At 41.7% G+C, this 17,523-nt stretch overlaps 1 protein-coding gene across 6 annotated transcripts in view; it reads right to left on the bottom strand.

Annotated features, from left to right (window-relative positions):
- Sfmbt2 (Scm like with four mbt domains 2) overlaps window positions 1-17,523 on the bottom strand; it is a 201,636-nt gene that overhangs the window by 158,031 nt on the left and 26,082 nt on the right. For all 6 annotated transcript variants that reach the window (XR_012442179.1, XR_012442180.1, XM_074056710.1 and 3 more), the window contains exons 3-4: window positions 10,579-10,673; window positions 8,456-8,696 (exon numbers count right to left, since the gene is read on the bottom strand). Coding sequence is in view for 4 of the 6 variants with exons in the window: in XM_074056710.1 (XP_073912811.1) it covers window positions 8,456-8,696; window positions 10,579-10,673 (336 nt within the window). In the remaining 2 variants the exon portion in view is untranslated. The remainder of the gene's footprint in view (window positions 1-8,455; window positions 8,697-10,578; window positions 10,674-17,523) is intronic.

Below are 17,523 nucleotides of genomic sequence, written 5' to 3'. Positions count from 1 at the left end.
CATATCCAAAAGTACACCTGCATTAGCAAGATCTCTTCTAAAGGTTTTCAAAGAGCTGCAGAAATGACCATGGACTCAAGTAGAACCTGTCAAGCTAAGGTAAATGATGGTCATGCTGAGAAAAAGGCAGGGAGCCCAGGGGTAAATGTCTCTGCCTCATTTTCCTTCCCATTTCTCATTGGTTTTCAAGAGAATCTGTCCCATCACCTTGATGTATAACATTCATCGAAGTCAAATGCAAACTTTGCTTTTACTCTGCTATCTCTCAGGTTCTTACCAGAACATTCTGTTAAGAGAATCTATATTCTCAAATATCAACTTAATACTGTCTCTTAAGGTAAAAATATAGTACACTGCTGACAGTGCACACAAAACCTCCCTGCTCTCAAGAGGAGAACATGGTCTTGAACAAGGACATGGCTTCTGGAATGGTGGCATGGTTTCTGGAATGAAGGCATGGCTCTAGAATGGAGGAGCAGCTTCTGGAATGGAGGGGTGGTCTTAGAATGGAGCTGTAGCCCTGTAAAGGAGGCAAGACCCTGGAACACAGAGATGGCCCTGGAATGTCAAACCATGATGGGAAACTTAACCAGAGCCATCAGAAAGTCAGAGGTGTGTTCAAAAGGCCAGAGAAGGAATAACACTGGGAGGCGCTCACCACCCCAACAGACCAGAGGGAGATCAGCAGCATGATGGAGAGTGAACAGGCAGAGCTGGGGGCTCCAGGCCCAGACACAAAACAAGAGAGGACAAGGCAGGATCAAGGCTAGAACAACAGCCAGATAGATTTCCCAGAGGCCAAGCTGTGTTCTGGGGCACTTGGCTGCCCAAAGGTGACTTCAAGCTTCCTTTGCAGGCTTACACAAGAGTCATCCAAGATATTCAAGGGTCTACCTAGAGCAAGAACTGGGACCAGATGATAGCTGTCCCCTCCATGCACTGTCATTTGAGCAGGTCAGGGCCAGGATCTCTAGGTGGGGGGAAAGAGGGTGTAATGGCAGGGAAGGGCCAGATGAAACCAAGGATGACAGTTAAGGAAATGAGAGTTAATAAGGAAATGATGTGTAGACAAGAGGCCAAGGAAACATGCAGAATCAACTCGCCCTCACAGTCCACACGGAACCAAACACATGCTTCATTTAAATGACATACATAGCTGGATTAAGAAGAAGAAGAGAATAAATTCATTTATGCCTAGCACTAAAAAGGGAAGCCTTCTAGTCACTGCTTTGTGCTTACAGTTTTCAGGCGACACAGGAAAACCCAAATAGCATCTGATACAATTTGCATAACTTTGCATAATTTCATGATTACCATTCGGCAAAGAAGTTCCAGACCACAGCTCTTCCATTTATTTGCCGCCCAAAAAAAAAAAAAAAAAGACAAGGGGGGAGGTGGCCAAACAATGTATTCACATGTGAGTAAATGTAAAAACAATAAAATAAAAAATATTAAGAAGGACAAAATGGAAAAGATTTTGGGCAAGTGGCTTCCTACCCCATTCTTAAAGATCACAAGAAACCAATTCAAATCTACAACTTTTCACTATGACTATACTGTGAGTTTACATATTCTAAAATAAGAACTTACTGATATAATTTAATCCATAAGTAGATATTGACTGACCCTCACCCTTACTATAATCAAACATTGATTTGGGGGCTGGGAAGACTTTTCCTATAGCTTAAAAACTACTGCAAGTTGCCCATCCTAGAACAGCCCCATTTTCTCTAAATATAAAATAAGAATCCTACCAGCCATGTTACAAAGTTGCTGTAAGGAGGCCACAGCAGACACACAATCAAAAATACTCTGGTTACAACTGGAAAAGCCATGGCACAAACATGATAAAATACCCAATTTGTTTATTCACTGTACAAGACAATGAAAAAGAGAGTACCTGGTATATATCAAGTGTCAAAGACAAAAAAAAAAAAAAAACCAGACACCAAACAGCTTTATAAGAGAAAGGAATACAACAGTCGTTCAGTACACAAGGGGGCTTGAATCCCAAGACCCACACAGATGCCAAAGCTATGGGTGCTCGATCGTTTATGTAAAACAGTGTATTTGCATCCTGCTGACATGCACTTTAAAGTCATGTCTAGACTGCTTAGAATCTAATGCAATGTAAATACTTTGTAAATAGTTGTTATGCAGTATTGTTTAGAGAATAAGACAAAGCAACAAGTCTATACTGTTCAGAACATACACAATTACACAATTTTTTTAAATATTTCAATCTGTGGTTGGCTGAATCTTCAGATGTGGATCCCACAGATACAGACAGCAGGCTCCATTCCTTTTTTCATTCATAAACAAAGAGTTTTTACTATAAAGACTTTTAATTTATATGAGAATCATCAAATCAGACTTCTTTTTTCATTTTTGGTCTTTGATCTGCTTTCCACACCTAAAACACAACATCTGTTCAGGGCCTATTTATTTTAGAGCGCTTTCATAAATTTTATCATTACACATCTTTGAAATTTATACTCAGGACACTTTTGAACTGATAGAAACTTTGGTGACTGCTGGTCCAACTGACCACATAACAAGCTGGTCCTCTGAAGCTCCTAGGGGTTTGATGGCACTGCACCATGAATCTGAAACTCTCCTGGTTCCATGCCTGACACTCGGGCACAGGACCTAAGCAGGTTAGAAAGACCAAGCAGGAAAGAAGGTCTGGGAAACAAATGACCAGCTAAAGAGAAGGCCGCTCCAGCTAAACACACCGCATGGAACTCAGACCCAACTATGTATGTCTCATTTTTCTAGAGCTGCCAATAATTCAAATGTTTAAGTGAAGTGATTTGAAAGTAGTAAATATGAAATTACTGTTGAGGTCAAACATGCAAACACACATATATACATGTTCACCCACGTGTCCACAAGCTACATCCACCCTGGTCTACACCTTGGTCCATGTCTACACAGACTCTGCATTTGATCAAACAGAACTCAAAAACATGTGGGTTGTGTTAAAGGTCCACTAGTGCCCAGAGAGAAAGGACGACTCTGTTTCTTACCTGAATTTTCCTTCTTTCACATTCCATTATGAGAAAATGGCCTTTGGACAAAAGGATACGTTTTTAAAATATACAACTATGACTTTTACTTTGTTTACTATCATACGTATCAATCACCTTTTCTTATACCAGTGTGGTTTCTTCTCAGCTTTTAATCAAACCATTTAGTACTAAATGAGTCTCTCCCTACTTCCCTAACAATGAGTGGCCAATTAGGATTAATTCTGTCTGCCCTTTGGGTTTTTACCATAGTTACTAAATTTTCTTCCTAATAAACAAAAAGTTATCATTAAGGCATCCAAAGAAAACAAGTTTCATTTAAGGTTTCATTAGTATAATAAAATTTCATTCAAATAAAATATAAATTTTTAAAATTGATGTCCTTATCAGAAAAAGAAAACAATGAAATTCGACTTCTCAGAGTCCACGGTTGAACAATTGTTGTAAACTGGTGAGTCCAGTTGTCCAAAGAATTTAAAGTCCCGTGGACCACCTGCCAGCAAGTCTTCCTTTAGAATCCACTCCAGTAAAAACAGCGATTCCCCAAAACAGCCCTGAACCAGGCTGTAGAATTTGGCAGACTCTATCTCATAACATAAGCCCATCTTCACACTGTCTCCTCACACTTCATGAATAAACATTCCTTTATTCAAATACGTTATATATTAACTACGTCCAGTAATTGTGATTCAACTTCGAATGGTAAATGGAGTCATCCTGGCAAGACTACAGAGTTTGCAATTCAAATTACAGAAATTTTAATAATGGCGCAAATAAAAATTAGTGGCCTGGTTCCTAAGGCAATGGCATGGCAACACTTTCATTGCAGTAGTAGAAAGCACACATAAGTACTTCACTGATAACCCAGGGGTCTTGCTTGGCTGTGCGTCATCACCCAACTTTACCTGCAGCCTTACACTGGTGCATCCTTTCAAGAAGTGGGTATGCAGCCAGAACCCCAAAGCTCCCAGCCCCTGACACTAAGAGGTAAGGCTGCTACTTCTCAATAAATAACAATGAAACAGTGGCTGGATTAAATGATCTCCGTCCATTAGCACCATAAACAATAATTATCTGGCGCTGCCCTCTGCGAGCTTTCCATGCTCTTATGAATAAATCAAGCCTTATTGATTTACTAAGCCAAACCGTTTTACATTTTGCTCCACTAATAAGGGCTATAATCCCTGCTGCACTTAGTGATGCTTTAATGTATGTTCCTTAATACTTTTAATATGAAAGATTAGCGCCGATTAGCCCCCAAGCAGGGACACTGCTCTCTGAGCAGCAGAGTGGCCACTGACCTCAGGTCGCTCTGAAAATGTCCTTACTAATGGCGTTTCCTGACTGCTGATGGGAATCGCATCACAGCGACGTACACTGGGATGCTGCCGTGCTGTTTCTTCCTTCCTCAGAGCATTTAACATAATAACAACGGCTTACATTAATTCAAAGATTAGATTAATTTAAAATAGCGAGGCAGGAAAACATGGAACTGTAAAGAGTTCTCCGTGCCCCAGAAAACTCTCATCTAAGGAAATTAAGTTACTCTTTCAGTGCAGTGACTGCAGAGACACAAAATTATTTTGGAAAGTCCCAGAGGTCCCCAGCTCTGCAGCCTGAGTCTGGGAGGGAAACTCCCACACACTGCCTGTCCTCTCAGCTTCCCCCACCACTCAGGGGGACTGAACAATTTAGTTCTCTGCATTCAAAACGGAACCCTGAGTCTCTAATTTTTTACTGAGGAAAATTCTACCCAGCTCCTCAAAATAATTTGTTATCCTGGTTAATATGTCCTGCCATCCATTAAAACTTCATTATTCCCAACAGACAGACACTTTACTCTTATGCATCAGACAGACTCCTGAGCTAGATGTGCAGAGACCCTAACTGCAAAACAAACTCCATTCCTCATGCGTAAAATAGAAAAATTAGCACCCATGCTTTCTACCTCCCTTCCTTCCTTCCTTCCTTCCTTCCTTCCTTCCTTCCTTCATCAAGGAATTTCAGACTAGAAAGTTCTTCAGGGATTCTACATTTTAACCTCCCATTTCTAAGGCGAATGCTAGGCAGCAGGGAATCATCTATTAAGCTGATTTAATAGTGGAGGCAAGATAAAAAACTCAGATCCCTGGTTTCCCATAATATCCGTTCCTCAGTGACACTTTGATTCCTGGGATCTGTAAGAAACCTCTATATCATCAAGGGGCCTCCCAGACAGAAACATTAGTGTCATGGATCACTATAACTTGTGTTTAATATTCTGCGATGCCTTTCAAGTTCAACCACAACAAAGATCTGCTAGGTTGAGTTGCAGAATTTACAACGATATTAGCTCTCTAAGAAAAACCACACAAAACTCTCCACTCAAAACATAGCTTCTCCTATTCCCTCTAGAACAACCACTGCTTTTGGTTTCAAAGCAATAATTATCCTGTCCTACAGCAATCAATAAAACCTCTTGCCCCCTGAACCTGTTATTTCCTGACTTTGTTCTCTGTACTAAAGATTTCCAAGTCCTATTGATTACCTATAAATTTTTTTAAGTTCTTTAAAAACCAACACTGAAAAAACTCTCAAGTTCACTTCACTTATTATTGTCTGAACAGACTTCAAGTCTTTCAGTCACATTGATGGTCTTCCTTTTCCCAGGGTTTTCACATTTTTCATTTTGAACCTGTCATTTCACAGGTGTCTGTGTCTTGGCACAGCATCTATAACATACAAATTTAATAGTGTTTCTGAAACTGTGACTACTGCCACATTTTCCTTCCAAGTGAGAGTTGCTGATGAATCAACTCTGTCTCTTCACTCCACAACTGTGTGGAATTTTACCAAATGAGCCCATGAGCTCTTAGTGTTACCACTCAGAACTCTGGAACTTCTACCCAAAACTAGAGCAGCTAGTGCAACCATCTTGCATCCTTCACACAGGCATTTAGCAACTCAAGTGTCAGACTTTAAGAAAGAGTCACAAATGGGATGATGAGTGTCCACAACAAGGACCTGACCTGTAGCAGGGCCATAGCCAGGAGTCAGGTCTGAGCTTTGGGCCCCAGAAATTCAGTAGTCCCTCTCTGAATTTCCCTTCTCCCTGTGCCCCCAATCCTGTATTTGTCCCCACCAAGAAGGAACCCACATCTGTCTGTCCCTTCATGTGTGTGAGGGGCATATCTACTGGGCATCTGTCTGCAGAGTTGAGAGGCAGAGTCTAAATCTCTAACTAGGATTGATATTTTCCCAGTATCCCATCAATAAAATTCTCCAACTTCCCTACGATGTGCATATGCAGAACTGTAAGTTAAGATAAAGCCTGGCCGTTAACAAGCATTTTCCAGTGCTCACCCAAAAAGTACCCATGGAAGAAAAGGCTAGAAATAAAGGTTCACACCGCTAGATAAAAAGACACAGGTGAATACTAACTCAAAATGCAAGGAAGAAAGGTTAACGATTCAGGGCACTGATTGCCCTGGTAACAGTGAGGTATGGACCACCATGTAGAGCCCTCAAGTAGAGCCCTCAATTACTCAACCACCCTCTAGGGAGAAGTCCTGGGGCACAGACATTGAGTGCTAGCTCGGGGTGCCTGGATAAGCAAGCTCTCAACATGGGGTTGACTGTCCAGAGCTGCTAACCACACTCAATTGAAAGAATGCACAACTAGGACAGGTGAATCTAAACATGAGCGAACGACAAAATGTAGTTCACCCATACAACCGAATACTACTCAGCCATAAAAAGAAAGAGATTCTGATAAAAGTGCCAATATGGATGAGCCTTGAGGATGCTATATTAAGTGAAAGAAACCAAACACAAAAGAGTAAGTTCTACATGATTCCATAAATGTAAAAGGCCTGGAATAGGAGAGTCTACAGAAACAAAAGAAGATTGGGAGAGGAGAGCACCAAAAGAAGAGGAGAATGAGAAAGACCTTGAGTTAATAAAAGTGTTCTAGAATTAAGACAGTTACTATGGTTGCATAGCCTTGTGAACATACTAAAAATCACTGACCTGAACACTAAGGAATGAATTTTATGGTATGTGAATCTTATTTTTAAACTATACACACAAAAATGTTTGAGATTCAGTCATCACTAAGGGCTCACCCAGCCCTGCAAGTCAGATAGGATCTGACCTTGTGATCCAAGAGGAAGAGATGGATAGGCTGACAGCTGGAAAAGGAGGAGGACAGTGGAGAAAGAAGTTCTAGGCATGGGACAGAGGAGATACAAAATCAAAGAAGGGGAGCCTTTTGCGTTTTTATCTGAGACAATAAGGTTGAAGATGTCAACTAAGGCCAAGGCAATGCAGTCAGTCCTAACAAATGTCACATAAATGCAGCTCTTAAACTCAAGCCATTTTTCGTGACCCTCTCCTTAATAGGCTATCAATTATGTGTTACAAAGGGTAGCCAAAAAAAAAAAAAAAAAAAAACCCATAGACCATTCCCCTAATCAGAAAAACAGTACAACATACCCTTAAAAAGAAGATAAAAATTCATATTCTCTGAAATGCTAATGCCATGGTTACCTCTAAACCGTATATGTCAAAACAGTCAACTGCTGCCATGGTTATACAAAACAAGAGAATAAGATGGTAAGAATCAACTACTTGGTTGAACTCAGTAGTTTTCACACTTTCAACACCAGACGGGCTTCTTTAACACCTGTGTACTGTGCAGCCCCTTCTCCAGCAGGGATCTCTCAACCTCAGCTCTACTAGCGGGTGGAGCCCGATAATTCCTAGTTTCGAGGCCATCCTGTGCATTGCAGGAGGTTTAGCAGTATCCCTGGTCTTGTCTCATTAAATGTCAGGAGCAGTACTTCCCCGCACATCAGGGACCCAACCACAGCTGCTTTCAAACACTGCCAGTTGTTCCTGGGGATTAAAACTGTCCCAGGAGAGAACCACTGCAATGTAGCAACTATATTGGCCTCATCTCCATGGGCTTTGACCATGGAGTGGCATCATTTCTCCTCCTTTCTCAATCCTTCTTATTGTCTCCCCATAAAAAGACAAATTGAAATTGATTAAAGAAGCCTGTGCAAGAGGCTCTATAGTTCTGTTCAAAATGTCAACTCTGAAGCAGAAGGAAAGCAACAAAGCAAGCACAAGGCCTCACCCCCTGGCCTCCCTTCTGCCTTCCTTCCCCATCCTCCAAAAACCAACCTGACAATTAGGATCCAATGTTTTTATGTCCTATAGACCATGGTTGGCTCAAAGTCAGGACCATGAAAATGCACCCACTCCCCTGCCCCTGCCCCTGTCTTCCAGATAACGAAGCCCAAGAAACAGTTTTTAAAGAGCTGGAAGACCTTTGCACTAAATCCATTTGGGATTTTCTACTAGGCTCTCTCTGACCATACGATGTCTACAAGCATCATGAAGGATGATCACTGTAACTCAAAGCCTTCCACAGGTGGGCTCACCATCTGGGGGCATCAAAACCTTGTTGTTCTGTGTGCACCACCCAACAGGGTGAAGATCTGCTATGACCACATCACACCAGAAGTCAGCCCTGCGGTCCTCCCCATAGCCACAGTAGCGTAGAAGCAGCAGCTGCCCACAGGTGGTGATGATTGTAGCCACCCAGTATGTATCTGGGTTGTTCTTATTGGCCACCTCCAACTTCATTCCCGGCTGGAAGTTGCTCTGAATGCTAATTTCAACCTTAAAGAAACAAAAACACAGGAAAATCATCAATGTACTGGAAACATGCTTCCAAAAGATTATAAGTTCTACTTAAAAACAGAGTTCTTTAAAATAGTATTTCTCTTTCCCTTAAGACATCTATTTGTCTAAGACAAATACAACAGGAGCCACAAATGTAATGCTAACTTTTCTAGAAGCCACATTAAAAAAAAAAAGACCCACAGATCAAATTAATTTTAATAACACATCTTATTTCACCCACTAAATCCAACACATCATCATTTCAACATGTATGTAGTATAAGAAAATTTGAAGGAGATGGTTTTCTTTTTGAACAAAGCCTGAAACCACCCAAAGTTGCTCGTGTACCAGTAGCAGGTGCATGGACAGTGCCCATCTAGAGAATGTATTTGCTTTATTCTTTCTTTAATTGAGGGTTATACTAGTTGATATTTACCAGCCATTCCCCTCCTTCCAAAAAAAAAAGTTTTCCAGCCTGGTGGGTCTTAAAATATTTTCTGTCTTTGAACAGCAGGTGCTTAAAAGGGATGATGGGACCATAAATTACTTGTGTCCCAGGAGATGAGGTAGCTTTTCCTTCGAAGCTGTTGTACAGGCCTGGGGAAAAATCTTCATCCTGCAGGACAGATGCTTGCACTGCCCTCCAGAAACACAGGTGTCATGAAAGACGCTCGCTTACAAAGAAATCAAAGCCTGGATGGGCTCACCATCCAGGGGCATCCACTGCCATTAAAAGGGAGGTGGGAGAATTGATGAGTCAAAGAGAATGAGAGAAATTAATTGATGACTTCACACAGAAAGAAAGGGAAAAGTTGTCAATCAATATCTGTCTCCCTCCAACTGCCCTAAGGAAACTACCAAAGTGCCCAGTGTCTTCAGATGTACATGTCATCATGGCTCCAGCAGGACCATGATCCAGGATGTACCCATGCTAGGAACGCTTTGGTTTTGCTATGCTTACCTATTTAGCTCTTGGTTTCACTACATAGCCACAATTACATTCATAATTAACCCTAACATGACGGACATGAAAAGAGAAAGGGGAATTCAATCTACCATTTACAAGGCACACAAATTTTAATGAGGTCTTAAATTCCTTTTCAGAAGAACACTTCACCTCCAAGAAGAATTAAATGTCTTATTAAAATGAAGAATCAAAGTTCTGGCTTTCTTCTTCAGCCAAGGAGCCAAAAGGAAGTTAAGAAAGTAAACTGAGTTTCTTATGAAACTCAGGCTGAATCACTGTCCAGGGGAGCCCAGTGTAAAAAAAGGCTTCTCAGAGCTACATTTTCACTTTCTAAAATAGTGACAACTAAGAACTTAAGTCTTGGAAATTTAGCCTTTTCCTTGCTACCTATACAGTACCAATATCTCACACCTAAGCAAAAATTGGATAAAAATGCACTTTAAAAAAAAAGAAATTTCTGGGACTTATCCTCTGGTGAGCATGCTGTTTGCTGTTTGCATTATTCAAAGAAATATTAATGAGGTTACATCTAAATATTTTCAGAATATTTATAGTTACTCTCATTTGACTCAACTGCCCACATAGAGCTATGAAACTCATGTGTCCTTTCAAAATCAAAACCTAGCTCACAATAAAAACACACAGCCATTGCAGCTACTCAAAAGATGTCACGTGTTGCATCTTCTTGCCTGCTTAACTGGCTTTTTATTTATGAGAATCATCCTCACCTGTGGCCCCTCTTATCAGCAGTTATCTGTGAAAACCAAACTAACTTGCATGCCTTATTATTTCTATGAAATCTTAGCAGAATTGCCTCTTTCCTTTCTTCCAACTGGTTCTTGGGCTTTGCCCTACAGATCCCCTTCCCTTCCCGTCACAGATCAGAGGAATGATCAGATGAGCTTTACGTACATGTTTGAAGGATGTGTGAGGAGCCGCCCTGGCACCTGTTTCTTCCAAATATTCTCCCCAGTTAAAGTCAATTTCATCCAAGCTCGAACCTTCCTCTGTCAAGAAAAAGAAAAACAAAACAGAAGAATATTAATACTAGGGCAAAAAATGGAAAGGCACTGGCCTTCAAGTGGGCACAGAAAATCCTTAATTCAAGAGACAGACTAATCCAGTGATTCAGGGGGACACTGGGGAATTCTACACAGACAATTACTTTGCTCACTGTGGAGATGTTGACTAACCACCCTGACAAAATCAAAAGCAACACTAGTGCTGGGGCAGACGAAATATAATTGTCTTGAGGCTGATTTCCTATCCTGTAACATATTAGTTTGCCATTAGACTTGTAGACACCCCAGTCTTTGGGGCAGTTGGAGGACCAAGGTAAAGGAACTTTCCAGCACTAAGTATGCACCATGATGTACACAGGCACCAACCCTACCTGTCCACTAGTTACCTACAGTAGCTAGAGACTATAAAATAACATCCTGGACTGCTAGTGCCACAATGACTCTGGTGACATTTTAAAGGAGGAGATAATCAAGGGCCAGAAGGATTGCTGGAGTAGGTGAGGTCATCCAGCATGTTGGTGACAGAAACAGACCAGTTGTCTGCCCACCCTGTCCAGGGCCCTCTCCTGATGAAATAGAGCTGTTGGGGCCATTCACACCAGCTGAAACAACAGAACACGTGCTTCTCCCATCACAAGGAACGAGGGAGGCTACGATCAAATGTACATGATTCCTTAAAATCAGAACTCCTTTAAATTTGCACAGCCCCGCACACCCAGGCTCTAAAGGAAATTAAGCGATCCCCAAAGCATTTAAGGCTGCACACAAGATATCATGTGTAAAACTGAAAAGCACCAAATAATGCAACATAAGACACAGAGAGCAAAAATGTTATGCTATCATCTCAAATGGGAACAGCTAAGAAGTTGCACACATCACTTGACTCTATCTGCATGGTTCTAGGTGGCACCCAATAGCTCTGCCCCTGTTACTTTCTCCCCAGACATCACTGGGCACCTCTTACCAAATCCACGAATCAGAGGCATCAACTCAGCACTGTGCTTTTGCCACCATGTGCTGCAACAGTGTCTGAGGGCTGGTGCAAGCCTGTTGAATACAAAGTCAGAACATCTTCCCATCCTACATGTCTGGCCTTGAGGCAAGAGAGTAAGGAAGTTCAGGTTAGTCAGGAAGGGGTGGTCACTGACCGGATAAAATGTCATCAAAGTTCTGACTAGGTCACGCCCCAAGTCCCACCTACACATTCCCCATTCAAGAAACAGCTGGTTGGGAATGTCCTTTGGAACCCTTTTTTGTGGTCAAGTCAGTAACTGCTATATCCTGATAAAGGACTGTTGCCCAGAACAAAAAAATACAAAACTGGCACATCCACTGAGGGTTGGCAAAGCTGTCCCAGATGACCTTTCCGGACACACCCACACACACACTTAAAGCATCATACATATGGACTGCCTCTCATGCATTAACTATAACAGGATGGATTTGTACAGTCAAAACTAAGTCATATTATATCTTCCTGTTAACAAAACGTATCAATCATAAAAGGGATGCTCTTCTCAAACCCCTCTTCCAATGCCCCTTTTTGCCTCAGCTGAATCAGCCTTAAAATACAATGCAGACAGGAGAATCAAAACTTTTTCACTCAGGTCCCCTTCTGTCCTCTGTGGGAATGTATTTATGCTTGCAATAAATCTATGCTTTGCTTAGTACTTCCATGTGTTTTGTCCAATTCTTTGCTCAATTCTCCAAGAACTGGATCACTCACAAACTCCAGGCCATAACAGTCTTGGCTCACACCTCACAGTATCTGTGAGCCAGTGCCACATATTGTCACAGAAACATCCTAGAGCTCTACTGTGTTTGGGTCTCCACTCTTGACTAAGAACTCCACACAAATAGTCTCATTATCCCCCCAAGAACCCCGAAAGATGGGTACTCACAGGACAGCTAGGGAGCTCAGAAAGGTTAGGGACTCACTGGTCACACCAGTCCACCTCAGAGTTGAAGGTCTGAAATAGGCTGGCTTATTAAGTACCTTCTGCCCTCATTCTCCTGCCCCGTTGTCATGGCTCAGAAGCCTGGGCCACCACCTCTTTGTCCATCATTAGTATCTAACAGGGGCCACCAAGGCTGATGCATCTGCTACTCTGTGCTGGGAAACATTTAAAGTATTCCATAGTCAGACACACGGATGGGGGGCAGTACCCAGCACTGAAAGGAAAACAGAGAGCATAGAGTTCCTGGAGCCAATCCAGGGAGACGAAGAAGAGAAGCTACAAGAAGACATAGGCATGGAACTGAGTCTTGGGCCTAAGGAGGCAAGAGGTATTACCTGAGAACTATGATAGCTGTTGAAAAATGGAGAGGGCTCTGTTGTTGAGTGATTCATCCCTTCATACCACAAACATTCATTCAGATTCAGGATGAACCATCAGGGCCTGTCTGCTGCTGCCAGTATCCAGAATTACAGGTCCCAAGGAACCTACTCTCAATGAACCACAGAGCTGATGGCTCCACCACTTCACATCAGTGGTTCCAGGACCTAACTCTTTTCACTTCAGCTCTCAGACCTTTTCTTGTAGCTCCTTATTCTTCATACAGTTCTAATCAACACTACTAGTGTTTTACCAAAAATTGTGCTTCCACCACATTTTAACTTAGTACAAACTACAAATCAAGTTGACCATGTGAGAGGGTTCCATTGTGTCTCTCTAGCAGAATCAGGAAGATGGCCCTGTCACTCTTGGCTGGCCCAAAGAAATACTTTATAAAGTACCCCAAAAGTCAGACCCAGAATGGGACTCAAAAATTAAACACCCTGGTGACTTTAACCATGCTGTTTGAACAATAAAGTCATATACAAAATTTAGGTTTACTCATGTACAGAAGCTGTCACATACAACCTTTCTTGGGCTACGTGCTACAAGCAATTTATTCTCTAAAGACATTTCAATGAGCAATAGATAAACACACACAATGTTTACGAGGAGAGGTCTCATAAACCCAGAGCAAATATTTACAGCTGATTCATAAACCTCTGAAACCCATAAACATTTTATCAAGGAAACTCTGACAATCTCCCACCACCATAAATGAACCAGTGGGAGGCATTTCCCCATGATGTCATGAAAACCGAGTATGAAAAGCTACTAAGAAAATTTCACAATTTATAAAAGAAAACAGGAGTGTTCATTAGCAGCAATCCAGTTTTAGAAAACAGACAGCTATTTGTGGGACCACAATATTCCATAATAAACATAAAAAGGATACCTTATTAAAAAGCTAGAATACAAGTGACTTTAGAGTGAAAAATGCAATAAACAAACAGCCCATACATCTTTTTCTTAAGTAATAAAATCTTGGATTTGTTCCATTTTACAATCTGAAATAAGGCTGACTTTGCAAAGCTGAATATTAAAACCCATAACTGTTACCCAATAAAGGACCTGGGACTTGCAGAGTCTGAATGAACAAAATCTTACTGAATACATTCTTAGGTGCTAGATATTTTCTTAAGTGTCTCTTAAGAAGAGACAGAAAGAAGGCATTAAACCTTCTTTCTTTAAATACGGATAGTTCATACCAGCATAAGGAGTAGCGTGCAATTGTGAGCAATACTACAAATAACTCAGAAAGGAACTCAGACCACCTGCCACACCTGGATCTGAACTCACAGTGTAGGACCCCATAGTCAGTGATGGTCACCAGAACACAAAAGATCCTTCTGGCTATCCCAACTAAACTCAGTTTTCTTGGGGGAGAAAAAAAAGGAAAAGTCACCCACCCGAGAAAAGCAGCAAGTATTCAAAAGAGGGAATATTAGTATTGACTCACAGAACTAGTCAGTTCTTTTTTCTTCCCTCGCGCTTGCTAGACAGGGACTCTAACTTGAGTCACTCCACCAGCCCTTTTTGCAAGATTACTTTTGAGACCGAGTCTTGCTTTATACTAGGGCCAGTCTGGGCCATAAGCCTCCCATCTCTGCTTCCCATGCGACTGGGATGACAGGCTCACACCATCATGCCCCAGCCACTGGTGAAGATGGGAATCTGGCGAACTTTTTGTCCAAGCTGGTCCTGAAATGTGATCCTCTGGATCTCTGCTTCCCAAGATGCTAGGATTAGAGACTGTGGTCACTGCACCCAGCACGTCCTGAGTTTTTCTAAGAACATTCACCCCTTTTCTTCCCAAACAGAAGAGCCTGTGGCTCTGCAGTTAATAAATTCCCAGTGCCAAAAATACGATGCAAACCCACATTTCCAGCATAAGTCTTTCTTCCCAGGGGTTGGCCCAGTGAGGACACGCAACACCACTTTATCTACAGACTTCATCAGGAAATTACACTGAGCAGGCCTACAACAATGTCAAGGAATCTATTTATCACTGTGTCAGCAAACTATCTTGCTTGCTTTTATCACAGCCACTGAAGATGCCTTGAGCTCCAGCCATGGGACCTCTGGGGAGCCCCGTTCCCATGCCTCACAGGGCACTGCTGTTCACTCCGCTTGCTGGGAGGCCTGGAGTCCTGGGTTATGCATCCACCTGTGCTTACCCCAGGCACAGCTCCGTGTTCCTGGGAGGCAGTCATTTTATACTGTGGCAGTTTCATGTACAGGACCTGAGTGTCAGCGATTGACGCTAACTAGGATTTGAACTTTCCTTAAGAAAAGAAGATTAAAAAAAAAAAAAAAAGTAGTAAATAACGGGCAGTGAGACTTACAGTCCACTGCTTCAGCTGAAGTTTTTGTCATGGAGGGACTGTCACCTCCCCTGAGGAATCAAAGCAGCTGGGGATGCAGGGTAGGGACAACTGAGCCACAAAGAGAAAAACATCCTGGAGCCTCCAGGTTGAGTTCCCATCCTATGAGTCCCTGGTTTTCTCAGGGAAGTGGAGTCACTTGCTAGGGAGATGACATAATGTGTGCAACACACAGGAGGAAAGTGGAAGAATGAACGAGAAAGCATCTGAGCTGCACCTCTGTCCCATAAAGTAGGGACCAGGGTGGGGCAGGATTCCTATGACTTATCCCTACACTGAGGGTGAGGCACCCTTCCCCAGACATCTTGGACCAACTCCATAGCCTCAGGATGCCTGGGATTACATCCTGCTTCTCACACACACCACCCAAATGGCTTCACCTTTGTAGTTTTCTCACCTACAAGATAATGACAACGAAAGTGGCCACCTCACTGGGTGTTGAAGGCCTAAGTGAATTAACACATGGAAAGGACTCAAACTTTGAGTGCATGCTCACACAGCTATTGTCTCTACTTCACAAGCCCACTTAGAATCTACTGAAGAACACTGAATTTGCTTTCTCTTGTACATCTAATCCATAAATCTTACCTAAAAACTCTTCCCAGAAAAGACCCTCGGTTTTAAGGTTCTATACAGCCCTCAGCATGGCCCACAGATGTTTTCAACTAAAAATATTTTATGTATTAACAGGTTGGAAAAATAATAATAAATGACTTGAAAATTCATATGTAACTACATCATTAGTAGTTTAAATGCTCAAAACTCAATAGGATTTTCTAGTGGTTTTTTTTTTTTTGGCAGTACTGACATTTGAACTCAGGGCCTCACACTTGGTAGGCAGGCACTCTGTCACTTGAGCCACTCACCAGACATGATTTTCTAGAATGAGGTCAGCCTCTGCACTCCACAAAGATTTAGAGTCTGCTTTAACATTTATAGCACCATCTAAAAGTTTTTTCTTCATACAAGTACAGATGCAAATTCTAAAGAGAAGAGACAGACTAGCCAGAGTGCCAAACCTAGGCCAGTATCGGAAAAACATAAAAGATTTTTAGACTTATTTAGAAATATCATTTGTGTTAAAGATCTGGACATCTTGTATGACTTAGGCCATCTACCACACAAGAGCAGGGAACACATCATAGAGTGAGTATAGGATGGGCTTCTGGCATGGAATCCCCAGTCACTGCCATCACACTCTCAGACTTCCCATCCATGGAACCATTCTCAAGGAAAGGTCAGTGCAAATAATTTCCTGGCAGCAGGCTATCATTCATGAGTTTCAGAAACTACTTATGCCAGAGAGATCTACTGCACTGCATGAAAATGAAAAGCCAATACATACTTGGCTTTGAAACAGTTTTGAAAATGCATTGTTGAAAATGATGTAATAATAAACGCAATGGGATGGATGATATACTTCAAAAATACGGTAAGTGCTCAGGACCTCCAGAAGTGGAAAATAACCTCGCCCAGAAAACATTAGACTTTCTAAAGAAGCAAAATTGTACTTTAACAAAAAAAAAAAAGGAAAGAATTAGGATGAAACTTCAGTCAACAGGCTGATGCCCTCTCAGAAAAGAATTCCCCTATTCCCACTGGAGGACAAGGGTTCAGCTCTACTTGTAGGAGAAGTTTTCTTACTCACACTTTATGTGTAGAAAAACTGAAAGGGGGCCAGCTGAGCTGATTTTGAAGAAAATATTCGTATCTTTTATCCTACTAAGGCATTTAGTTATTTCAGGTTTTGTCCAGAGGAAGGCATAGTTTAAGAAACATAATCTAGTCAATTCAGTGATACCAAGCCATCTGTTGTGGTGTCATTGACTAGCCCAATCAAACCTCGAAGACAGACTTGGTCACTCCTTCAGGAAGTCAAATCTCCCACTGAGTTAATGCACATTTTTATACGAATTCAGAGAGTAATCGTTTATGATTCACAGCGCTGTGTTGTCCTTTTTAATATTCTCGTGTGTACCGCAATTCTTCTTAACAAAGCATCCTTTTTAAATAAACCCCTTCTTGTGTAAATATTTTTAAAAGACATGTTTACAAACTCATTAAATATTAAAATTCAATCAAAGGCTGTGCTTTTTGTTGTTGGTTACCAGATTT

This window comes from Castor canadensis, chromosome 15 (assembly GCF_047511655.1).
Source record: "Castor canadensis chromosome 15, mCasCan1.hap1v2, whole genome shotgun sequence".
In the NCBI taxonomy this organism is placed as follows: Eukaryota; Metazoa; Chordata; class Mammalia; order Rodentia; family Castoridae; genus Castor; species Castor canadensis.
Note: the sequence above shows the minus strand (reverse complement) of the source record. Positions and strands in the feature narration are given on the sequence as shown.